Consider the following 25,738-nt stretch of genomic DNA (forward strand, 5'->3'; position numbering starts at 1 on the left):
ATTACAAATCATTGTGATTATATTGGAGAGTCATCATTTTATTTCCTTTCTAAAGTTTATAATCATAACTGTTTTGACAGGCTTCCATTTAGTAATTTTGATGAGCAAAAAGATGCTTTTTAACTGACATATTTGGAAAGTATCATACTTTAAAGACAAAAGGTCATTTTGCTGAAGTAACATTTACATCTGGTTGCTTTCACTGTTGACTTTTTAAACCCTATTATGTTTTTACAAACATAGTAAAAGTTGTTGGAACCATTTATTGGTACCTGTCCAAGGGTCCACATAAAATAAGTCAAGGATGGGATCCAGCTGTTAATCTCTGCTGTTCTGGAGAGGCTCTTTAATTAACCAGCTCAGTGGCTGTCAGTAGCTCTTATCTAGAGATCCTCACTAGAACTGTCTAGAAAAGCAAACTTTATTACGACAGCCATTTTGATTTCTTCCCTTTTGTGGAAAGACAATACATAGGTTCTCTAACAAGCTGTAGGTAAAGCCTAAGGCACAGTGACTCTCAGGATCTCATATTAACAGAACTTCCTGGCTCTTCTTGATGGTGTCCTATCTTCACATGTCCAGAGCCTCACAAGAAATTGCAAAGGAAGTTTTACATGCAAATCAAGTCTGAAATAACCTCAGATCACACATTACTAACAGTTGTCATGTCGAGTGTTTTGGTGAGTTAATTTCCTCATAATATAAAAGCAAATTTAAATACAATCTGGGTTCCTTCTCAATTATAACATATAAGAAGAAAGTTACAAATTTATAACCAATATTATGTCAGATTTAAAGTCATATAATGAAAGCTTGTCACTCAAAAAATTAGCACAATATGTGGTTTTTATTCTTATATGGTAACTTAAAAATTGTGATTTTAAAAATAAAAGAATTATACCAAATAATAAGAAATAACTTACTGGTTTCCCAAATACAACAAAGCAAACAGGTTTGGAAAACAAAAAATTCTTTTCAGTTTCATCTTCATCAAATATATCTGCAAAAGGATGCTCTTCTGTCTTCTCTTGAGAAGTCATGATACAAAATACTACAATAAAAAAGGGTAAGATTGTTAACTTGCCTAATTTGGCTGGAGTAGATGGCTAGTAACAATTAAAATAACCTGTGAATTTTCTTATCCCAGAAGTCATTTCTTATCCCAAAAGTCATTTCATTAAACACATGAATTTTGTCAGTAATTACAAATAAGTTTAACTCATCTATAAAAACAATAATAAGCTCTTAGTTTGAGACAAAAACAAAATGCAACTATATGTTGTATAAAAGAGAGCTCAAAGTGTTTCTGAAAGACTAACTTAAGGAAAAAATAAATATGTATGTATAAATACATACATTTGTGTGTATTATCTTAAAAACCAAATTAAAGTAAAATATGTCATATATGCACATGCAACATAGGTGCACGTATAAATTCTACCAGAAATAGAAAAGGTAATGTTGGCTAAATTTATTAGATTCATATTTTCATATTTTAGGAAGCTTCAGTTAATTTCACGCAGAAAACTTTTCCAAAAGTAATGTAGTTTTTACATTTTTTCTTTTGTAATATTTTATAAATGTCTGTAAGGACATATATTTATTTTTTCAGAAACTTTTGCTATTTTGAGCTGTTAAGTGGATTTCTAGGCACAGAAGTTTGAGTCCTCAACATTGTAACATGAACAGTTTTCAACTCAGTCCAACTCTTTTGGAGTCAATCAGAAATAAATAAGGTCATAAGTTTTTTATTTGTTTTTGCACAAAGACTATATTTTGTTTTCAAGCACTTGTAAACTATTTACATATTTATACTCATAAAATATTTAGATATACCCACTGAATATTTCTATTATGTAAACAGTAAAATAGCATGAGAAGTATCTCTTGATCACAATAAAATAATGTTAAAAATAATCATCAAAGTATTTTTTAAAACTCCTAATTGTTGAAAATTAAAAAGAAAAAAGAAAACAATATTCTTCTAAGTATTACTGGATCAAAGGAAATTTTAAAGTGGAAATGATAAAATATTAACAAAATAATAGTATTATTAGAACTATTAAATATTTAGTTAAAACGATATAGCAAAAAGAAACAAGATAACGTCCTTTGCACACATGCACGTATATGTTCATCACAACACTACTCACAACAGCAAAGACATAGAATCAACCTAAATGTCCATCAGTGGTAGATTAGATAAAGAAAATGGGGTACATATATGCCATGAAATACTATGCAGCCATGAAAAATAAGATCATGTCCTTTGCAGCAACATGGATGAAGCTGGAAGCCATTATCCTAAGCAAACTAACGCAGGAACAGAAAACCAAATATTACATGTTCTCACTTACAAGTGGGAGCTAAACATCGAGTACACAAGGACATAAAGAAGGGAACAATTGACACTAGGGCCAACTTGAAGGTGGAGGGTAGGATGAGGGAAAGGATAAAACAAATAATTATTGAGTACTATGCTTATTATCTGAGTGATGAAATAATCTGTGCACCAAACCCCTATAATATACAATTTACCACAGGTTTTTACCTATGCAAAAACCTGCACATGTACACCTGAACCTAAAAGTTAAAAAATGAAATAAAATGATACAGCAAAAATATTTTTTAAAAAGAGTAATTTTCTTTCAGACCACCAGTAATAGCAACAAAAACTCATAATTGCACAAACATATAAAAAGGTATGAATAATTTTAATAAAAATGTACACTAGTGATATATATGTACATTAACTATAAAATTTTTCTGATGGATATTAAAGAAGAAATGACCATAATATATTTTTGGATGAAAGAATTTAATTTTTAAGGATATCTATTATATTCAAATTAATACATAAAATTAATTATCTGACCCTGTGTGTGTGTGTGTGTGTGTGTGTGAAAAGCCATGCATGAAGGAGTTCCAGCCCTGCTAAATATATATATGCCTAAAATATGATAAAAGAGGCATTTCAAATTGGTGAATAAAAAATAAACTGTTTAGACTACTTGGCTGTACATAAATAACTATCAAAGGTCAACAGAATTCTTTTCACTGAGCTTTAAAAAAGTCAACGGGGAAAAAATGCCATGATCCAATTGGAAAATGCACAAAATATCTCAAGAGACGTTTCATCAAAGAAGATATACAGATGAAAAACACACAAAAAGATGTTAAAAATCACTAGCCATTAAAGAAATGCAGTTAAAATCATAGTGAGACATCATTACATTATCATTACATACATATCAGAATGGCTAAAATAAAAAATAGTGACAACACCAGATGTTGATGAGGATGCAGAGAAACTGGATACTTCATACATTGCTGGTGGGAATAGAAAATGGTATAGTCAGGAAAATATTTGGAAGTGTTTTAAAAAACTAAATGTGCAACTATATATGACTAGACATTGCACTTTTTGGCATTTATCTCAAAAAAGGGAAATTTGTGTTCACCAAAAAATTTATACATTAATGTTCATAGCAGCTTTATTCAAAATAGTCAAAAGCTGAAAACAACCCAGATGTTCTTCAAAAGGTTGAATGATTAAGCAATCTGTGGTATGTCGATACCATGGAATATGACAGTAACAAAAAGGAATAAACTATTGATATGTGCAGCAATGTGTATCAATCTTTAAACAATTATATAGAGCAAAGCAATAATAACAAAAGTCAACCCCAAAGTTTACATATTGTCTTATTTCATTTATGTATCATTCTTGAAATGACAAAAATATAGAAATAGAGAACAAATCAGTGTTCACCAGGGGTTAGAAGGGAGTAGAGCAGAAAGAAAGTGGGTATGACTATGTAAGGGCAACATATGGAATCCTTGTGGTAATGGCAATATTCTATATCTTGACTGTACCAATATCAATATCCTGGCTATGATATTATACTGTAATTTTGCAAAATATTATCATAAGAGAAGTAAAGGCACAAAAGATTCCTCTGTATTATTTCTTACAACTCCATGTAAATCTATCGTTATCTCAATATGAAAAGTTTAACTAAAAAATATTACCTAGTCACCACCCCCCAAAACAGATTAATATGCTTAGTGAAATAAAATAGAGGCTTAAAAATATAAACAAGGGTAAGAAAGACTATAAAAATGGCTAAGCAGATTTGAAAATTATCTAAGCAGATGTCTATAAATGAAAAAAATACAAAAACGAAGAATAAAAATTCAACCAGTGCCTAAACAACAGATGACACAGCTGAAGAGAGAATAAATGAACTGGAAGTCAGGTATTCAAAGAGAAGTGACCAAGAATTTTCAAGAATCATTGATAAACAGTGATTACTGGATTCAAGAAGTAGAACATAACACAAAGCAGGATAAAATAAAAGAAATCAGGGGTCAAGATGGCTGACTAGAAACAGCGGCTGTCAGAGGCTCCCACTGAGAAGAATCAAAATAGCAACTGAGGTATCCAGGTTCTCTCCTTGTGACTGACTATGTGGTTGTCATGACCCATGGAGGGCAAGGAAAAGCAGGGTGGTATGAGGGCCCAACTGTGAGCCACATACGGAAAGGGGAGCTTCCACCTCTAGCCAAGGGAGGTGGTGAGTGATTGTGCTATCCTGCCTATGAAACCATGCTTTTTCTGTGCAACCCATGGATTGGGAGATCTCCCTTGTGAGCTCATGCCACCAGGGCCTTGGATTCCAAGCACAGAGCTCTGCAGATTCTCAGTGGCCACTCAGCTGGAGACTGTCTACCAAGTTCCCAGAAGGAGGGGCAGCCACCATCACAGCAGCTCCAGTCTGCTGTTTTTCCCCTGCCAGTGCTGGGGAGACTGCACAGTTTGGACCCAGAAGGAATTCCCCACAACTCAGCATAGCAGCTGTGGCAGATTATGGCCAGACTGCCTCTTTAGGGTCAGACCCTGACCCATCCCTCCTTACTGGGTAGGGCCTCCCTTCAGGAATTTCAGCAACTCCAGCCAGGGGTTTAGGGACAGAACTCTGATCTCCCTGAGACTGGGCCCTGGGAGAAGGGGCAGCCACAGTCTCTGCAGATCAGCAAACTGTCTTTCCTCCTGCTGGCTCTGAGGAATCCTGGCAGTCTGGACAAATGGGACTCCCCACAGTGCAGTGCACCCTTTCCACCAAGTGGTAGCCAGAGTGCTTTGTTAAGCAGGTCCTGGATCCTGTGCCTCCCAACTGGGTGAGACCCCTCTAATAGGGGTGACTAGACACCTTAAACAGGAGTGTTTCCATTAGCATCAGGTCAGTGCCCCTCTAGAACAGAGATCCCAGAGGAAGGAGCAGTTAGCCATCTTTGGGGTTCTACAGCTGCCATTGATGACACTTCTGGGTGTGGGAGGGACCCAGCCAAATAGGGTCTGGAGTTGACCCTCAGCAAACTGCAGCCCTATAGAAGAGGGGCCTAACAAACAACAAACAAAAAGAAAAACAAACAGAAAGTAACAACAACAACAGCATCAACAGAAAAGTCTCCACAGAAACCCCTTCCAAAAGTCAGCAGCTTCAAAGATAAAAGCTAGATAAACTCATGACGATGAGAAAGAATCAGTGAAAAAAATGCTGAAAACTAAAAAAACCAGAGTTCCTCTTCTCCTCCAAATGACTGCAACACGTCTCCACCAATAGCACAGAACTGGGCAGAGGCAAAGATGGAAGAATTAACAGAAGTAGGCTTCATAAGGTGGGCAATAATGAACGTTGCTGAGCTAAAGGAACATGTTCTGACTCAATGGAAAGAAGCTAAGAACCATTATAAAACATTACAGGAGCTGTTAACCAGAATAACCAGTTTAGAGAGGAACATAAATGATGTGATGGAGTTGAAAAACAGGACACAAGAACTCCACAATGTAACCACAAATACTGAGAGGGGAGACTCCCTCGTTTCCTTCAATTTCACCTCTTCCCTCTCCTTCCAGATAGGAAGGAGGGTGAAGAAGAAGAAAAAAATGAAATAAAATACCAAAGAGCTGGGAAAATGACTCCCTTTTTGCTTCCCAGCATCTCTGCAGTTAACCTTTAAAGAGCTGCAAATGAATGTTATCCCTGCTGGCTGGAGCTTGGCACTGGTTCATGCCCCCATGTCTCCATAGATCAGGCTCCCTCCTGAAAACACCTCTGCCAACAAACAACTTGTTGCTTTTGTCTTGTCTCTGTAAGCCCCCTCCCCTGCTGGTTTCCACTCATGCTGCATATGAATTAACAAATCAATGAAGCCAAAAGATTGTAAGATCTGACATCCAGCAAATGGACAATGACATAGTTCCACCTCAATTTCCCGTTTAGCATTGTAAGCCTATGAAAGGGGAGAGAAGCTGCAGCTCAGGGAGCTTGGTGAATGAGGTTGTAGCTCCCTGCAGCTCCCAGCTGAATAAAAAGCCACTTCCTTCATCAGTTCAGTGTTCAAGAGGTTTGTTCCCTGCAGCTCCTGCTTCAGTATCAATAACCAAAGAGACCAAGCTGAGGAAAGAATTTCAGAGCTTGAATGCTATCTTGCTGAAATAAGACAGGCAGAGAAGATTAGAGAACAAAGTATTTAAAAAATGAACAAAACCTCTGAGAACTCTGGAATTACATAAAAATACTAAACCTACAACTGATTCGGGTACCTGAAAGAGACAGGGAGAACAGAACTAGGTTGGAAAATATACCTTAGGATATCATCCAGGAGACTTACCCCAAACTAACAAGACAGGCCAAAATTCAAATTCAGGAAATCCAGAGAACCCCAGTATGATAACATGGGAAGATCAAGCCCAAGACACATAATCATAACATTCTCCAACGTCGAAATAAGGGAAAAAAGAGAGAAAAGTTTGGTCACCTATAAAGGGAAGCCCATCAGACTAACAGCAGACCTCTCAGCAGAAACACTGCAAGCCAGAAAAGATTGGGGGCCAATATTCACCTTCTTGAAGAACAGAATTTCTAACTCAGAATTTCATATGTGGCCAAACTAAGCTTCCTGAGTGAAGGAGAAATAAAATTCTTTTCAGACTAGCAAATGCTGAGGAGATTGGTCACCACCACTCTGACCTTGCAAGAGCTCCTGAAGGAAACCCTAAATATGGAAAGGAAAAACCATTACCAGCCACTGCAAAAACACACTGAAGTACAAAGACCAATGACACTATGAAGCAAGTAGAGTAACAAGTCTGCAAAATAACCAGCTAACCTGTTATCATGATAACAGGATCAAAATCACACACAACAATATTAAACTTAAATATAAATGGACTAAATCCTCAATTAAAAGACACAGAATGGCAAGCTGGAGAGTATACGACCCACTGGTGTGCTGTATTCAAGAGACCCAATTCAAGTGCAAAGACATATATAGGCTGAAAGTAAAAAGTTAGAGGAAAATTTACCAAACAAATGGAAAGCAGAAAAAAGCAAGGGTTGCAATCCTAGTTTCTGACAAAACAGACTTTAAACTAACAAAGATCAAAGAAGGCATTACATAATGGCAAAGGGATTAACTCAACAAGAAGAGCTAAGTACTCTAAATATGCATGCACCCAATTCAGGAGCACTCAGATTCATAAAACAAGTTCTTAGAGATCTACAAAGAGACTTAGACTCCCACACAATAGTAGTGGGAGACTTTAACATCCCACTGTCAGTATATTAGACAGATTATTGAGACAGAAAATTAATAAGGATATTCAGGACTTGAACTCAGTTCTGGATCAAGTGGACCTGATAGATACTCTTAAAACTCTCCACCCAAAATCAGCAGAGCATACATTTTTTTTGGTGCCACATGGCATTTTCTCTAAAATCAATCACATAATCATAAGTACAACACTTCTCAACAAATGCAAAAGAACTGAAATCACAACAAACAGTCTCTCAGACCATAGTACAATCAAATTAGAACTCAAAATTAAGAACCACACAACTATATGGAAATTGAACAATCTGCTCCAGAATGACTACTGGGTCATTCCAGAAATTAAGGCAGAAATCAAGAAGTTCTTTGAAACCAATGAGAATGAAGAGACAATGTAGCAGAATCTCTGGGAAGCAGCTAAAGCAATGTTAAGAGGGAAATTTATAGTTCTAAATGTCCATATCAAAAAGCTAGAAAGATCTCAAATTGACAGTCTAACACCAAACTAAAATAACTACAGAACCAAGAGCAAACAAACGCCAAAGATAACAGAAGACAAGAAATAACCAAGATCAGAGCAGAACTGAAGGAGATAGAGAAATGAAAAATCTTTCGCCAGACATGGTGGCTAATGCCCGTAATCCCAGCCCTTTAGGAGGCTGGGGTGGGCAGATCATGAGGTCAGGAGTTCGAGACCACCCTGACCAACATGGAGCAGCCCTTTCTCTACTAAAAATACAAAATTAGCCAGGTGTGGTAGCACATGCCTTTAATCTTAGCTATTTGGCTGAGGCAGGAGAATTGCTTGAACCCGGGAGGTGGAGGTTGTGGTGAGCTGAGATCGCACCATTGCACTCTAGCCTGGGCAACAAGAGCAAAACGGGAAGGGAAGAAGGGAAGGGGAGGGGAGGGAAGAGGAAGGGAGGGAAGGGTATGGGAGGAGAGGGGAGGGAAGGAAGGGTATGGGAGGAGAGGGGAGGGGAGGGAAGATCCTTCAAAAACATCAATGAATCAAGGAGCTTTTTTTCTTTTAATTAATGAAATAGATAGACAGTAGCCAGACTAATGAAGAAAAGAAAGAAGAATCAAATAGACACAATAAAAATGATAAAGAGGATATTACCACTGACTGCACAGAAATACAAAGAACCATCAGAGAAATAGAGGTGCTTAACCTCTATGCATATAAACTAGAAAATTCAAAAGAAATGGATAAATTCCTGGACACATACACCCTCCCAAGATTAAACCAGGAAGAAGTTGAATCCCTTAATAGACCAATAACAACTTCTAAAATTGAGACAGTAATAAATAGCCTACCGGCCAAAAAAAATCCCAGGACCAGGCAGATTTACAGTTGAATTCTGTAAGAGATACAAAGGGGAGTTGGTACCATTTCTTCTGAAACTATTCCAAACAATTGAAAGGAAAGACTTCTCCCGAACTCATTTTATGAGACCAGTATCATCCTGATACCAAAACCTGGCAGATACAACAAAAAAAGGAAATTTCAGGCCATTATCCTTGATGAACATGGATGCAAAAATCTTCAATAAAATACTGGTGAACAGAATCCAGCAGCACATCAAAACGCTTAACCATCATGATCAAGTCAGCTTCATCCCAAGATGGAAGGCTGGTTCAACATACGTAAATCAATAAATATGATTCACCACCTAAACAGAACTAAAGACAAAAAACGCATGATTGTCTCAACAGACACCGAAAAGGTCTTTGATAAAATTCAACATCCTTTCATATTAAAAACTCTCAATAAACTAGTTATTAATGGAACATACCTCAAAATAGTAAGAGCCATTTATGACAACCCCACAGCCAATATCATACTGAATGGGCAAAAGCTGGAAGCCTTCCCATGAAATCCAGCACAAGACAAGGATGCCCTCTATAACCACTCCTGGTCAACAAAGTATTGGAAGTTCTGGCCAGGGCAATCAGGCAAGAGAAAGAATTAAAGGGTATTCAAATAGGAAGAGAGGAAGTCAAACTGTCTCTGCCAATGACATGAACTACATCCAGAGACATGAAAAATCCTTCGCCAGACATGGTGGCTGATGCCTGTAATCTGGGCAGTTTAGGAGGCTGAGGGGGGAAGATCATGAGGTCAGGAACCAACCAACCCCTTTTTTCTCAACCCAAAAGCTTCTTAAGCTGATAAACGATGTCAGCAAAGTCTCAGGATACAAAATCAATGTGCAAAAATAATAAGCATGCCTATACATCAACAATAGGCAAGCAGAGAGCCAAATCATGAAAGAAGTCTCATTCACAATTGCTACAAAGAGAATAAAAACCTTGGAATACAGCTAACAAGGGAAGTGAAGGCCCTCTTCAAGGAGAACTACAAACTACTGCCCAAATAAATGAGAGAGGACACAAACAAATGGAAAAAACATTCCATGCTCATGGATAGAAAGAATCAATATTATGAAAATGACCATACTGCCCATATAATTTATAGATTCAATGCTATTTCCATTAAGCGACCACTGACATTCCTCACAAAATCAGAAAAGAAACTGCTTTAAAATTCATATGGAACCAAAAAAGAGCCTGAATAGCCAAGACAATATGTATCACACTTCCCAACTTTAGACTATACTACAAGGGTACAGTAACCAAACCAGCATGGTACTGGTACAAAAACAGACACATAGACCAATGGAACAGAATAGAGATCTCAGAAATAAAACTGCATATCTAAAACCATCTCATCTTTGACAAATCTGATTAAAAAAAAGCAATGGGGAAAGGATTCCCTATTTAATAAATGGTACTGGGAAAAACTGGCTAGCCATATGCAGAAAATTGAAACTGGATTGTTTCCTTAAACCTTATACAAAAATTAACTCATCATGCATTAAAGACTTAAATGTAAAACCCAAAACTATAAAAACCCTAGAAGAAAATCTAGGCAATACCATTCAGAACATAGACATGGACAAAGATTTCATGATGAAAATGTCAAAAGTAATTTCAACAAAAGCAAAAATTGACAAATTGGATCTAATTAAACTAAAGAGCTTCTGCACAGCAAAAGAAACGATTATCAGAGTGAACAGACAACCTACAGAATGGGAGAAAACTTTTGCAACTTATCCATCTTATTGGACAAAAGTTCAATATCTAGAATTTACAAGAAACTTAAATTTACAAGCAGAAATCCCAACAACCCCATTAAAAAGTGGGCAAAGGACACATACAGCTCTCAAAAGAAGACATTTATGCGGCCAACAAACATATAAAAAAAAGCTCAACATTAGTGATCATGAGGGAGAAATGCAAATAAAAACCACAATGAGATACCATTTCATACCAGTCAGAATGACAATCTTAAAAAGTCAGGAAACAACAGATGCTGACTAGGCTGTAGAGCAATAGGAATGCTTTTACACTGTTGGTGGGAATGTAAATTAGTTCAACCATTGTTGAAAATAGTGTGGTATTTCCTCAAAGACCTAGACCAGAAATATCATTTGACGTAGCAATCCTATTACTGAGTACATACCCAAATGAATATAAATCATTCTATTATAAAGATACATGCACACATATATTCACTGCAGCTCTATTCACAATAGCAAAGATATGGAATCAACCAAAATGCCCATCAATGGTTGACTGGATAAAGAAAATGTGGTACATATACATCATGGAATACTATGCAGCCATAAAAAAGAATGAGATCATGGCCTTTGCAAGGGCATGGATGGAACTAGAAGCCATTATCCTTAGCAAACTAACACAGGAACAGAAAACCAAATACTGCATGTTCTCACTTATAGGTGAGAGCTGAGCAATAAGAACAGAAAACCAAATACTGCATGTTCTCACTTATAGGTGAGAGCTGAGCAATAAGAACACATGGACACAAGGAGGGGAGCAACATACTTTGGGGCCTGGTGGAGGGGTGGGGAGGGAGAGCATCAGGATAAATAGCTAATGCATGTGGAGCTTAATACCTAGATGATAGGATGATAGATGCGGCAAACCACTATGGCACATGTTTACCTTTGTAACAAGCCTGCATGTCCTGTACATGTATCCTCAAACTTAAAATAAAATTTTTTAAAAAAAGAAATCTACATGAAGAAACAAAATGATAAATCTGTAGAATACCAAAGATTAATATAACTTTAAAAGTGAACGTGGAAGAAAAGAGAGAGTGCTCCAAAAGGAACAGCAATTAAACCAATAGGTGACCTTGGCAGCAACACTGAGTTGAGAGAAACATATATTTTCAAGGTAGAATTGTATACTCAGAGAAACTGTATATCAAGAACAAGGGCAAAATGAAGTATTTTCAGTTACGCAAAAAAACAGAGTGCTAATTGCCAGCACATCTTCACTAAAGATTCTAAGGGATCCTCTTCAGGGAGAGAAAAAAATAATCCCTGTCAATAGGCCTAACACACACACACACACACAGAGTGAGCAATCTAAACAAACATTTATTATACAAAACAATAATGCTTGATTTTTGAGCTTTAAAAAGAAAACTAAGAAGTAAAATAATGGGAAATGGTAGCATACATATTGGGAGGAGGGAGCCAGAGTTAAAGCATCCTAATGCCCTTGCATTTTTCAGAGACGTGTAAACATACTGGTTAAAGACTTTATCAGGAGCAGCAAATAAAAAATAAATAAATACAATAAAATAAAAACAAATAAGAAAAAAAGAAAAAGTCTCACTGGAGCTGGAGCTGCAAATAAAAAAATAAGACTTCATCGAATGTGTATTCTACTATGTAGGTAATGACATTAAACAGATACAGATAGTATATTTTCAAACAAATAGAAAGAGAAAGATGGAATGAGTAAAGGGGAGAAAACAGTCAAAAAAGGAGAGACAAAAATAGAAAAATTTTAAATGGGACAAATGAAAGTAAAATAAGATGGCAGAAATAAATCAGTAATACCAATAACTTTTGTTAAAAAGCACATTTTGACAGACTAGACTTTAAAAATAAAGATCTTTTCACAGGCCTGTTCTCTTCCTTCTTGTATTATATCACAGACAGGTCCTGTAGCTATTTAGGTGAATAATACTTTTCTTCCTGTACTAGTACCTCCTCAGTTAGGCTGAGCTGATACTCTACCCCAGTTATTGCTCTAGAAGTTATGAGGGAAGATAAAGACAGGTTTTGTGGAGGGCCAGTATTGTCTTGTGAGGCATCTGCCCCAGGGTCAGGGAATGTAGACTGGATAAAAGTTTATTGATATGTGGGCTCTCTCCCACAACTCTTTAACATCCTGGCAAGGACACTGGGAACCAGTCTTAATTCACTAATGGTAAGGTTCCTTGAAGCTTGGAAAAAAAATAGCTTACAGTAAATGAGCTGGAAGTGCCAGAGCTGTCTTGGCAGGGTGTAGAGGAAGGTGTCAAAGGCTGGCAGAGGTGGCATGTTAGAATAAATTTATTATGAGAGAAGAAAAAACTTCTGAGATGACTCTGCTCTTTGGGATGGCCAGAAAACACTCCCTTCATTAAGGCGATAAAGAATGAACTAGTGAAGGGGGTGCTGGCATCATTAAGAAACTCAGGGGTGATATGCTCTGTAGGCCAGGGATGAAGGTAGGGGAGAGGCTGCTATGATGCTGGGTTCGCATGTGTCAGCGGGGTTGATAGGTTCTGGAAGAGCAGAAGACAGGTGCAATGTAAACATAATTACTATAATGGGAAGCAAGCCCAGAAGGGGAACATGTAATACAGAGATCTATGGTGATGGTTGCTAAATCATGGCATTCCTGCGGGTGAAATTAATGAGCAGTCATTGAGAGTGTTGATTAACTTACATGCCTAAAAAAGATAAAGAAGAAGTGCACCAAGGGTTGATGTCAGTAGCCACAGTAAAAAATCATAATTCATTGCTCAATTTTCAGTCCCAGAACCCATTTATTGAAAGGGAGATTAGAAGCCCTCAAGAGTGGACCGTGACCTGGTTCTCATAGGACTCTGTCTTAACTGTCCTGTGAGCTGGGACAATGCACTTCTTTTTGGGCCATAGTTCCTCTTCCATAAAGTAAGGATGGGGTGGGGCCAGGTCCCTTCAGTTTGTTCTATTACTTTGGCATTCTATGCCTGGTCATGTTGGGGGAAGATCCAGGATGTACATTTCAGAGGAATGACCTGCTGAGAGTGTCTTTGGTTAGGCATGTCTCAACAGTCTTGGACTAGTAACTTTCCTAGGTCACTATCTTGAGAGCCTTCCCCTTAAAGTCAAAAGAGGCTCAACTTAGCTCCAAATATTTCCTAATGACTTCACCAGAGCTGGCCTACCGGCTGAGCATAGGGAAAATCTTACAAACATTCCCATTAAGTTGAATTTCTTGTCCAAACTTTCATATTCTGAAGCACTTAAAACCCACCTCACATGGCTAGGACTTAGCCCAGGCTGCTGGATTTCTGTTCCAACAAGCTGATATCACAGTTTGATGGAGAGGCCTCAACACAAAGCAACCAGCACTACCTAAATCTCTGCTTCCCTCTCCCCAACTTGGCCAATACCAATTGAGAATAACAAAACAAACAATTATTCCCAGAACAATGAATCAATGTCTTCTTTTCTCTGTTGATATTAGTCATTCACAGTGGCTTTTAAAACTGTCATGTTCCCAAATACAGTGAGTTAGAATTATAGAGATTGAATCACTAGTAACATAACTGTTTGGAAAGCAGTTTTTGCCATTCATGTCAAAAAAATGTTGACATGAATAATAATAATGAAAATGAATAATGGGAAAAAAAGAAAGGAGTCTGCAACACTAGAAGTGTTTACAACAGTGATTTCCAAATCCGTCTCTACGAGACCCTACTAAGTAGAGAAGTATACACTGTAGAAAATGGAATATTCTTTTTCAGGAGCCATTGGACACAGGGTCTGAGCTGACACTGATACAGGGTATTCCAAATGCTATCATGGCCCCCTGTTAGAGTCAGGACAAATTGAGAACCAGTAATAAATAAAGACTTGGCTGCAGTCTGTCTTACAGTGGATCCAATGGGTCTGTGGGATCACCCCATGGTTATTTCTCTGGTCTTTGAGAGAATAACTGGGATAGCAAATGGCAAAACCTTCATAGTGATTCCCTGCCTATGCAGTGACAGCCATTGTGGTAGAAAAAGCCAAATGGAAGCTCATGACATTGTATATTGGTTCCTCCACCCCTGGGCAAGATAACCAAGAGCAAATCATTTTGAATGAAGAGTGATACCAACAACAATTTAAAAGATGTATAGTCCTGCTTATTTCTTCAGTCTTGCTTTTGCAGAAGCCAGACCGAGCACAACAGATGAGGGTGAGCTTCTGTAAATTTAACAAGCTGGAAGTCTCAATTGCAATTGCTATGCAGATGAGGTCTTTATTAGATCGACACAGACTCTTGTATCTTTTATGTATCTAATGATATGACAGTGTGTGCATTCTTTTCAATTTCCATGGAGAAAGAGAATCAGAAGCTATTTGTATTCACTTAGAACCGTGACAGTGAACATCCAGTCTTACCCAAGGACTCTTCTGCTGTTTGTGACAATATAGTATAAAGGAGTCTTGAACCACAATATCAGACCTAGTAAGGAGGAAGTGGGAAGTGTCCTGGATCCCCTTATAAAGACACATAAGCAGCATAAAGTGAGAGATAACCCTACAAAGATGAAAGGTCTCATTACTTTGGTAAAGTGTTAAAAGGCCAATGGTCTACGATATTCTGTCCAAGGTAAAGAATGGGTTACTGTACCTTGTACCTTCTACCTCTAAAAAAGAGAGACAGTATTTTGTAGGCCTCTTTAGTTTTCGAAGAGAGCATGAAGCACACTTAAGAATAGTGTTTTGATGCATTTAGTGGGTGACATGGAAAGCTGTCACTTTTGAATGGGGCCCACAGCAAGAAAGAGCTCTGCAGTTTTAGGTTGCAGCACGAGAGGCTTTGCTTCCTGGGCCATATATCTGGCTAAATCCCACAATGCTAAAGGTCCCACAATGTTGTGTTATGTAAGGATACCTTTGGAGTGTTAGGAAAGCCATAACAGGGGCCCTTCACTGTAAATCCTCACATTCTGCAGGAGAGAATGATTCCTCACTCAAAAAGCAGCTCTTGGCATGCTCATGGGCTCTGATAGAGAATGAATGCCTGATAGAGAATGAATGGTCATGGGATAGCAAGTGACTATGCAACTGGAAGTGCCCACTATGAATTGGTTATGTCAGGCAGGCCAAGTCCTAAAGTCAGGCAGGCACGGCAGCAACCCACTAAATGATAAAAATGGAACACTGGGATGGGCTCAAACAGGTCTTCAGGGCACAAATAAATTTAATAAATAAGTAACCCAGACACCCATGTCACCTGTCTCATGCACCAATGTCTCTTTTAGCTTACACCTCATGTGGAATTCCCTGAGAACAGCTGACAGAATATGAAAACAAAATTCATGGATGAATCATAATATATTGGTACAAGCTGTAATTAAAATGCTTCCAGACTTTAGTCCCTCTCACAATTAGCCCTGAAATATGGTGATTACGGGAAATCCTCCTGGCAGGCAGAGCTTTAAGCAGTATTCCTAGGCCCTCAGTTTGGAAGAGAATGCCAAATGGCTTCATCAAGGGCCTAGAAGGTACAAGATCAGAAGGCAAGAGAAAGAGTTCTGGGGAAGAAGCATGTGATTGGGCCTATGAGGGCTGTGTAGCAAATATACCCTAATCTCACCTCCATTGAGTCATACCCTTACACAATCCCCTTCCCTTGAATGGGAGTGGGTTCTGTAACTTGCTTCTAAATACAGCAAAGGTGATAAAATGTCTGTCTCATGAGTATGTTACATTATATAAGACCCCATCTTAGGGAACTAGAGGGAAACTTCCTGTTGGCTTGGAAGTAAGCTGTCAGGTTGTGAGAGGACCACATGATGATGAATAGTGGGTGGTATCCAGAAGCTCAGAGCAGCCCCTGCCAACAGCCATTAAGAAAACAGGGACCTCAGTCCTACAACCACAAAATGATGATGCTTGCCAACCATATGAATCAGTTTGGGAGTGGATTCTTCCCTAGTCAAGTCTCCAGATGGAAGCACAGCTCAGTCAACAACAGACTGCTGCCTTGTGAAAGCCTTAGCAGATGATCCAACTAAGTGATGCCAGGGCCCTTGGCCATGGAAACTCTGTGATTACATACGTGTGTTGTTTTAAGCTGCTAAATTTGTGGTAATTTGCTATGCAGCATAGAAAAACTAATGTAACCGGATGTAAAATATGTAGACATTTGTATTTCAGAAAGCATCCACTTCAGAAGAGGTACTGGAAAACCAGGTGGACAGGATAATTTATCCAGTAGACACCAGCCAGTCTTTGCTCCCGGTTACCTCAATGGTTGTATAATGGGTTCGTAAACGAAGTAGGCATGGTGACAAGGATGAAGGTGATGAAGGCTAGGGATGGGCTCATAACAGGGCCCCCTTTCACCAGGCTGGTTTAGCTACTATTGCTGCTGAATGTTCTACATGTTCATGGCAGAGACCTGTTCATATTGAGCCCTCAATATGGTACACCCCTTTAGGAGACAAAACATTCATTCAGTGACAATTTGATTACACAGGACTCCTTCACCTGTGAAGGAACACCTGACATGTGGTCCTAATACAGGCTTGTCTTTCCTACCTACAGTGCCTTGGTCAGCACCATTACCTAAAGGTTTAGAGTATGTCTCATTTACCTTTATGAGATCTCTGATCTGCCTTGGATCAGAGGACCTTTTTATATACCACCTCACCTAGAAGCTGCTGATTTGACAGAATGTTGGAATGGCCTCTTAAAGGCACAGCTAAGGCACTAGCTTGGGATTGTGTGGGATTGAGACAATGTACTTCAAGATGAGGAATATGCTTTGAATAAAAGGCTGGAAGTAGGAGTGGCCCCTCTCACCAATATTCTCTGTAATTGATGGGAAATTTGAACCTCACTTCTGGACAAGAGGTCCTGGGTCTGGTGGAGGGGAGAGATGGTTCTACCAGGGCACCCAGTAAAGGTTTAATTAAATCTTAAAACTACTGCTGCCACCTTGTCATTTTTGACTCCACAAGCCCATAAGGAGTTTTTGAACTGGCAGCTGGAGATAGGGTTGATACTATGTAACTGGATGAGATTGGGGGTGTTCAGGGTGGTTTGCCCATAAACTGCTACCTAACTGGGATAGGGGATGCATTTTTTGAACTCAGGGGATTCTCTAAGAGACCTTTTAATGCTTTCATGTCCAGTGAATGGGTAATTGCAGCAACCAAAACCTGACAATGACACAGTAACCAAGGGCTTACATTCCTCAGGGATGGAAGCTATTATCCTGCTGGGCAAACAGGCCAACAGAAGTGCTGGCCAAGAATAAGGAAAATCTAGAATGATGGTAGAGGACGGAGATGATCAATTATAGACCTCGGATTAATTGCAGTAGTGGATTCTGCAGCTTGTCCCATTAATCTTTTATTTTTTTAAGTCCCTGTAAAAATTGAGACTAGCCACTACCTTAAAGAATCAGGGTGCGATGGTGTGAACTTGATGTGGGGAAAGAGTGGATGTGAGTGCTGCAAAGGGTGGAATGTAGCAGCTGCTATTAGTGCCTTCCCCATATCGACTTGACATATACCTTTTCTACGAACGACCAGCCCAACTTCCAAAATGTCAGCACATGCAACTTTTTGCCTAAGGGCTCTCTCCAGCTTCCAGAACCCACTTTCTCCAAACATAGGGTAGACTGGAAGTTCTAGGGAATCAATGTTCTGTCATAACAGGCTTCTTCCAATAACTGATGGGAGTTGGCGCATAAATACTCCAGCGTCCTTGCCTCTTAAGAGGGGATAACTGAGACATGCCTCCCAGTATTCCCTAGTGAATTCAGCCCACAAAGAAACTTATTTGGTAATATTCCCTTTATCAGTTTTCTTCTCCTCCCTGCTGTTGTTTTCTGGGATTACGTCCCATATAAACAACTTGCCCTTAAAGTTTTGTCTTAGTATTTGCTTCCGGGTGATAGAAACTAAGACAAAGTCAAAATGGAAGTGCTAAACCATAATAACTGAAGACTAGACTCCTACAGGTATTTTAAGAGTTGCTATCCTAAATGAAAACATTGTGCAGATATTTAACCAATATTCAGAAGAGTTGGTTTCATTATGAAATAGAACACAGCTAATTATTTTTTCCCAGTTAAAAGGTCCAAGTCAATGCAAAATGCCAGAACGGACACGGTCTTAATAAAAGGAGTATCAAACTATTGGGGGAGGGGGAAGCACACAAAACCATAGAATTAAATATTTCTTTAAAATTTTTGTAATTTCTCAAATTTTAATTTACAATATGATCTTCGGTATACACGAATGTTATCTGTGTATGCTATAATTCTTTAATTTTTTAAAAGTTTTTTTTTTACACTTAGCAGTTGAGAAGCCCTCTAGCAGTAGATTCTGAGGTTTAGAGGTGTCACGTCTCCTAGGAAACCTAGCATTGCCGCCTAAGTTAGGATACCTACCTCTCCCCTACGTCTTATACTCTTGCAGTAGGTGTTCAGTAAATATTTGTGGAATAAATACTTCAGTCGTTGAAAGAAGCCATGGTTTTAAAAAGTGGATTTACAAAGAGACCGCTTTGCAAGAAAAGGAGCTGGTCTAGGGTTCCTGCAGAAGGCGGAGTTGAGTGCAACAGATACCAAGATGCCTCCGGGGGGGACCACCACACCGCCGGCAAAGACAAGGCTCCTTACCTGGCCGAAGCGGACACTCTGGGGGACAGCAGCCACCTCCAAGTGGCTCTGCGGTGCTGTTGGGCGGTTGCCGGGGAGACCGGCCGCCACGCACCTGCCGCTTGGAGGGCGGGGCCTCGGAAGGCGGGGCTGTAGTTCATTGCATTTTTTTTAATTCGAAATAGTCTCTTTTGTACCTAATTTAGTATTCATAATTAAAATACCTTCATTATCACAAATATGGAAGAGAGGGTGCACACATGCCCATTTATGTCGCACACATGATATGAAGAAACCTCCTTTCAGGCGTGGCTCAAACACATGGCGCTCGAGTCTGTCAAGAACTTCAAGTGGCTAGCTTCAGGCACAAACCTGTGGCAAAGCCACACTTCCCAGCTTTAGGTGATTTTAAGACAATTCCTTGGGCCACACAGCATCGGTACAACATAGATTAGAAGTGAGGGGAAAACTGATACTCAGTGAAGGACTGTCAGAGGGCTGGCTTCCAGGAAAATGGGCAGCAGTAGGCGTGGAAAACACAGACCAACTTGGGAAAGGCTCTATCCTGCTACTCGGAAAACCCTTTTGAGAAGAAGCTACCCAATCCAAAGAGAGGGAGGATTAACCTGTCGACTTTTTCTCCGCCCACGTTTTCCTCCGGTCCTTACCAAAGATGGCGCCCTTCGCTTCCTCTCTCCACAGCACGCAGGTCCTGGAAGCCTCTACCCGACTTGTCTGTGGTACGTCCTCCAGCCCTGCTCCCGCCGTGAGGGGCGGGGCTTGCCTGGAGGCGGGGCGCCGGGATCCGGAAACAGCAGATCGTCTGTAGCTTTACTACCCAGTCGGGGTTGTTTCTGGCCGGACTTGATGTCCAAGGTCTGAGGGCTTTTCTTGCCGAGTCTCCTGGGGCGATCCGGCCGCTGGTGCCCTGTTGTGGGGCCCTTATTTGTCAGCGCCATGCCCACGGCCGCCGCCCCCATCATCAGCTCGGTCCAGAAGCTGGTTCTCTACGAGACCAGAGCTGTGAGTACCCCTCGCGGCGGGGCGCGGGCGGGAGGATGGATACCTGCTGGGAAGTGCGGGGCCAAAGGGCAGAGACTGTACCCTGCCTCCTTCTCCTTCCTCTCCAGTTCCCAAATCCCTGTCAAACACAGCCTTGGGGTAAGCTAGCTCTCTTGGGCTGTGCCTGGGTGCTTTTGCCCTATTTTGGTACCCTGGACATTCCACTTAACCAGCCATGACTGGAACATGCTGGAAACAGGTGCTTGTGGTACTTCAGGAACTGTTCATGAGGTTCTCTGTACAAGTTGCTGGATTATTTTCAGCTTTCAGAAAGTCTGTTAAAGTCCTAGAGTTCCCAAGTTACAGTACAGGCAGGGGTATGAAAAAAAATTTGACCTATGACTTGTAACTTTTATTTTTTCCTATTCCATGGTATACCATCACTGCGATTGATGTGAATCATGTGCACTTTTATTGCTGAATTTTTGGGTTCTCTTTTTTTCTTATTTGAAAGGAAAGAAACATTTATTTTGTTTAGAGACAGCTAATTTGTTTGGATAGCATGTTGCTTTGCCCTTGACTTTTTTCAACGTAACATTTACTTTTAAAAGTTTATTACTTTGAATGGCCAGGCAAATAGTGAATAAGCAGATCAGTTTGTATGTATTTCGATTACTAGTTCCTCAGTTAAGGGGGAATGGTGTTTATAGAACTTCATACTTGATCCTTTCTGTGGCTGGAAAGCAAAGTTGGTATAGTATAGCTCTTCTAAATTGGAGTGCCACAGTGATATTAGGAACTGTATTTAATATTACCCATTTCATGCTAACAAAGTTGCATATGCCAGATATTTGCACAATGCTCTTCACTGTGTTATAGAGTGTCTTATAAACTGTTTCTCTGAAACTTGGGTTGTCTCCATTAGAGGAGTACGAGAAGGCATTTAACAGTTTCTCAGTTATAACATAGTCCCAATAGCAGGTCTCCCTCAGGTTATCATGAGTTAAACATTGTTGACCTTATGTTAATTTTGCTGACAACTTTGATTAGATCTAGATCAGAAGATGAAATTATCAAATATACAGTATTTGCAAGTATTTTTAATTCTCTAATGAGAATCATAAAGAAGTAATATTTGACATTGAAATGAAACCTATTTTCTGTAAAATGTGCTGCTAAATGTCCCTAGTTAGAAACATAAAGAACTTTTTTTCCCCTTTGAGACAGAGTCTCTTACTCTGTCACCTAGGCTGGAGTGCAGTGGTGCTATTTCACCTCACTGCAACCTCAGCTTCCCAGGTTCGAGCAATTCTCCCACCCTAGCCTCCTAAGTGGCTAGAATTACAGGCATGTGCCACCATGACCAGCTAATTCTTGTGTTTTTAGTAGAAGACAGGGTTTCTGTATGCTGGCCAGCTTGATCTCAAATTCTTGGGTTCAGCCTCCCTAAGTGTTGGGATCATAGGCATGAGCCACCACATCTGGCCATAAATAAAACACAAATTTCAGCCCATTAATAAGCTGATCCTTTGTGAGGACTGGTGAGATATTAGTGTTCAGAAAGCACAATTTATATTATAGGGCTCTTCTGCTCAGAAATCTTTAGTGGTCCCAATTCTGAGGAGAGTAAACTCTGAATCCTTTAGTCTGGCATTCAAAGCTGTGTATTATTTGTCCTCAACTTGTCTATCTAGTTTTACATCTAATTTAATATCAATTCATGAATCATTTATTGAGTATCAACCATGTGCCTTCATATGCCTTATTCTGCAGTAAAAGTGTATTGCTTTCAGCTCCCTATATCTACCTGGTGTTTTTCTGCTGTTCTCTATTCTCATAATGCCACACCCCTTCTTTTCCTGTCAAAATCTCACTGATCCTCACAGCACGTATCTGGTCATGCCTTGCAAACAGTGGACTCTCAATAGATGTGGATTAAGGAGGTCTAACACAAAGAGACAGATGTGTGTTCTAGAATTCAGCTGTGACCCCTCTCAGCCACCTAAGTAATGGAAACTAACTCTGACCAGCATAGAGACAAAAGGTAAATTTATCAGAGGGATGCTGGGGGAACCATTGCATGGAATAATTGGCAGATCCTAACTCTCCAGCTTCTGGAAAAGCAGGAAACAGATAGCAGATTTGAGAATCCCCTCAGAGTGCTGCAAAAACAGCACAGGTGCCGGGATAAAGAATCTGATTGACTCAGTTATGATTGGGTATCTTCCCCTGAGTGGACAAATCATTCATGGCCAGGGAGGGTCTGGCAGGAATTCAGCAAATGGTTGGGGCTGGGCAACCACCCTTGGAAATGTCTGCTGCATTAAATCACTGAGTCTCAGTTTGTTAGTTAAGTAATTTTTTTTTTTTTTACTTAAAGATGGAAGCAGAAAGGTTTTTTTGTTTTGTTTTAGTAATAAGCTCAAAGTATAAATAATAAGAAAAAGGGCATAAAATTACTGGTAATTAGATAAATGCTAGGAATTAAAAAAGAAACAGAGTAGGTTGTAATAATGAGCATAATAGCTCAAAATAGTCTACATATATTTTATTGTTTAATCCTCATAAGACCTCTAAGAGACCATGCTGCTGTTACTACTACTACTATTACTACTGTGTATATTATTTGGCAAAGAAAAAAATGAGGCAAAGATAATTTAAGGCACTGTTACAAGCTTAGTGTTCCAATAATGGAACAGTAGGTATAAAGTGTGGTGCAGATGCTAAGTATGTATATTGGGGAAAGTACAATCTCTTCAATAAATGCTGTTGAGAAAACTGGATATCCATGTGCAGAAGAATGAAATAAGACCCTTCTCTCTTGCCATATCCACAGATCAACTTAAAATGGATTAAAGGCTTAAGTGTAAGACCCAAAATTGTAAAACGTCTAGAAAAAAACGTAGGGGAAATGCTTCAGGATATTGGTCCCTTCTTGGATGAAGAGTTTGCAAATATTTTCTCCATTCTACAGGTTGCCTCTTCACTCTGTTGATTGTTTCTTTTGCTGTGCAGAAATTTTTCAGCTTGATATGGTCCCAATTGTCTATTTTTGCTTTTGTTCCCTGTGCTTTTAAAATCTTACTCATAAAGTATGGGAATTTAACCATGTTGGTGCAGTCTTTTTTACATTGTTAACTAACGAAAAATGGGTGCCCTTTAAAGATTTTTTTTGTAAGATGAGGAAACAAAAAGAAGTCAAAAGGAGCCAAATTGGAGCTGTAAGGCAGATGCCTAATTATTTTCCATTGAAACTCTTGCAAAATTCCCATGTTTGATGAGAGGAATGAGCAAGAGCATTGTTATGGTGGAGAAGGACTCTCTGGTGGAGTTTCCTGTATATTTTTCTGCTAAAGTGTTGGCTGACTTTCTCGAAACACTCCTATAATAAACAGATATTGTTCTTCAGCTTTCCAGAAAGTCAACAAGCAAAATGCTGCAAGTATACCAAAAAAAAAAAAAGCTGTTGCCATGATCTTTTCCTCTTGGCCAGTCTGCTTTGCTTTAACTGGACCAGTGCCACCTGTTGTAGCCATTGCTTGGATTGTGCTTTGACTTTAGGATCATCTTGATAAAGCCATGTTTAATCCTGAAGAAATGCTTCAGGATCTTGATCTTACTTGTTTAAAATTTCTATTGAAAGCTCTGCTCTTGTCTGCAGCTGATCTGGGTGAAACAGCATTGGCAACCATCAAGTGGAAAGTTTGCTCAACTTTAAATCTTTTTTTTTTAAATTATTCAACTTTAAATTTTCAGGCAGAATTGTTTAATGTACCAGTTGAGATGTCTATGGTGTTGGCTCTTATTTTTGCTGTTAATCATCTGTCCTCTTTAATTGGTAACAAACAAGATGAACTTTCTTACTGAAAAATTGACATGGATGGTCTGCTGCTGTGGGCTTTGTTTTCAACATCGTCTCATCCCTTTTTAAAACAAGTTATTCATTTATAAACTGCATATTTCTTTGGGGCATTGTCCCCATAAACTTTTAATAAGCCTCAATGATTTCACCATTCTTCCACCAAAGTTTTACCATAGCTTTGATGTTTGTTCTTGTTTCAATTTTAGCAGAATTCATGTTGCTCTGACAGGGTCTCTTTTCAAACCGATGTCTTATCCTTCCTAGTACTTAAAACTAGATCCTGTTCAGACACGTTGTAGCAAGTTGGTATCAGTTTATTTTGGTGGAAACAAATTTTGAAAGCCATAGCTTTTTTATAATACGCATTTTCCATGAACTTTATAAAGTCCCTTCTTATATTCAAAAGAAAGGAAATCAATATGTCAAAGAGATACCAGCACTTCCGTGTTTATTGCAGCACTGTTCGCAATAGCTAAGATATGGAATCAGCCTAAGTGTCCATCAACAGATGAATGGATTAAAAAATGTGGTATATATACACACAGTGGAATGCTATTCAATAAACAGAATGAAGTTCTGTCATTCACAGCAATATGGATAAGTCTGGAGGACATTATATTATGTGAAATAAGGCAGGCACAGAAAGATAAATGTTTTCACTTATATGTGGGACCTAAAAAAATATGTTGAGCTCATAGAATTAGAGAGTAGAATTGTGGTTATTTGAGGGTAGGACAGGTAGGAAAGAGGGAATGATAGGGAGGGAGGGTTAACAGATGTAAAATAACAGCTATGTGGGAGGAATAAGTTCTAGTGTTTTATAGCACTGTCGGCTGACTATAGAAAAATAATTTATCATACATTTTCACGTAGCTAGAATAAAGGATTTTTAATGTTCCCAACACAAAGAAATGATAAATGTTTGAGATGATAGATACACTAATTATCTTAATTTGATCATTACACAGTATATGCATGTATTGAAATATCGCTTTATATTTCATAAATATATACAATTATTACATGTCACCTAAAAATTAAAGGAAAAAAAGTATGATTCAGTAGATCAGGAAATTGGGAGTGACTTTGCTGAGTGATTTTGACTCAGGGTCTCATGAAATTGCAGTCAGGATTCAACTGGGTTGTAGTCATCTGAAGGCTTGAAAGAACTGGCAGGTTTACTTCCAAGATGGCTAACTCACATGCCTGGCAAGTTGAGCTGATTGCTGAAAGGGGCTTTGCCTTTTTGCCTTATGGACATTTCCACAGAACTCCTTGAGTGTGTCTGTCCTTACAATGTGGTAGCCTGCTTCATCCAGAGAGAGTTACACAAGAGAAACAGGGAGGAAACTGCAACGTCTTTAGTGACTTAGCCTCAAGTCACTCTATCATTTCTACAATATTCTTACACAGGTTGGCCCCTGTTCAGTGTGAGAGGAGCATACAAAGGTCATGAATACCAAGAGACAATGATCATTAAGAGTTCTTGGAGGCTGCAGAGATTAAAGTTCA

The 25,738-nt window shown here is 39.0% G+C and overlaps 2 protein-coding genes across 19 annotated transcripts in view; one reads left to right on the forward strand and one right to left on the reverse strand.

Moving 5' to 3' along the window:
* The window catches only part of AK9 (adenylate kinase 9), a 221,005-nt gene extending 200,919 nt beyond the window's left edge, over nucleotides 1-20,086 (reverse strand). For 8 of the 9 annotated variants that reach the window (XR_013534480.1, XM_035296488.3, XM_035296487.3 and 5 more), the window contains exons 1-2: nucleotides 20,031-20,086; nucleotides 924-1,051 (exon numbers count right to left, since the gene is read on the reverse strand). Coding sequence is in view for 8 of the 9 variants with exons in the window: in XM_035296488.3 (XP_035152379.3) it covers nucleotides 924-1,040 (117 nt within the window). In the remaining variant the exon portion in view is untranslated. Of the gene's footprint in view, nucleotides 1-923; nucleotides 1,052-19,383 lie in introns of all 9 variants that reach the window. The other variant, XM_008994898.5, reaches the window with a different exon arrangement.
* A 62-nt stretch (nucleotides 20,087-20,148) lies between these two features.
* The window catches only part of FIG4 (FIG4 phosphoinositide 5-phosphatase), a 130,313-nt gene continuing 124,723 nt past the window's right edge, over nucleotides 20,149-25,738 (forward strand). For 6 of the 10 annotated variants that reach the window (XR_008480791.2, XR_013534481.1, XM_002746998.7 and 3 more), the window contains exon 1: nucleotides 20,149-20,385. Coding sequence is in view for 4 of the 10 variants with exons in the window: in XM_002746998.7 (XP_002747044.4) it covers nucleotides 20,320-20,385 (66 nt within the window). In the remaining 6 variants the exon portion in view is untranslated. Of the gene's footprint in view, nucleotides 20,386-22,250; nucleotides 22,409-25,738 lie in introns of all 10 variants that reach the window. The other 4 variants (XR_013534482.1, XR_013534483.1, XM_035296493.3 and 1 more) reach the window with 1 other exon arrangement.

Source organism: Callithrix jacchus, chromosome 4 (assembly GCF_049354715.1).
Source record: "Callithrix jacchus isolate 240 chromosome 4, calJac240_pri, whole genome shotgun sequence".
NCBI classification, from domain to species: Eukaryota; Metazoa; Chordata; class Mammalia; order Primates; family Cebidae; genus Callithrix; species Callithrix jacchus.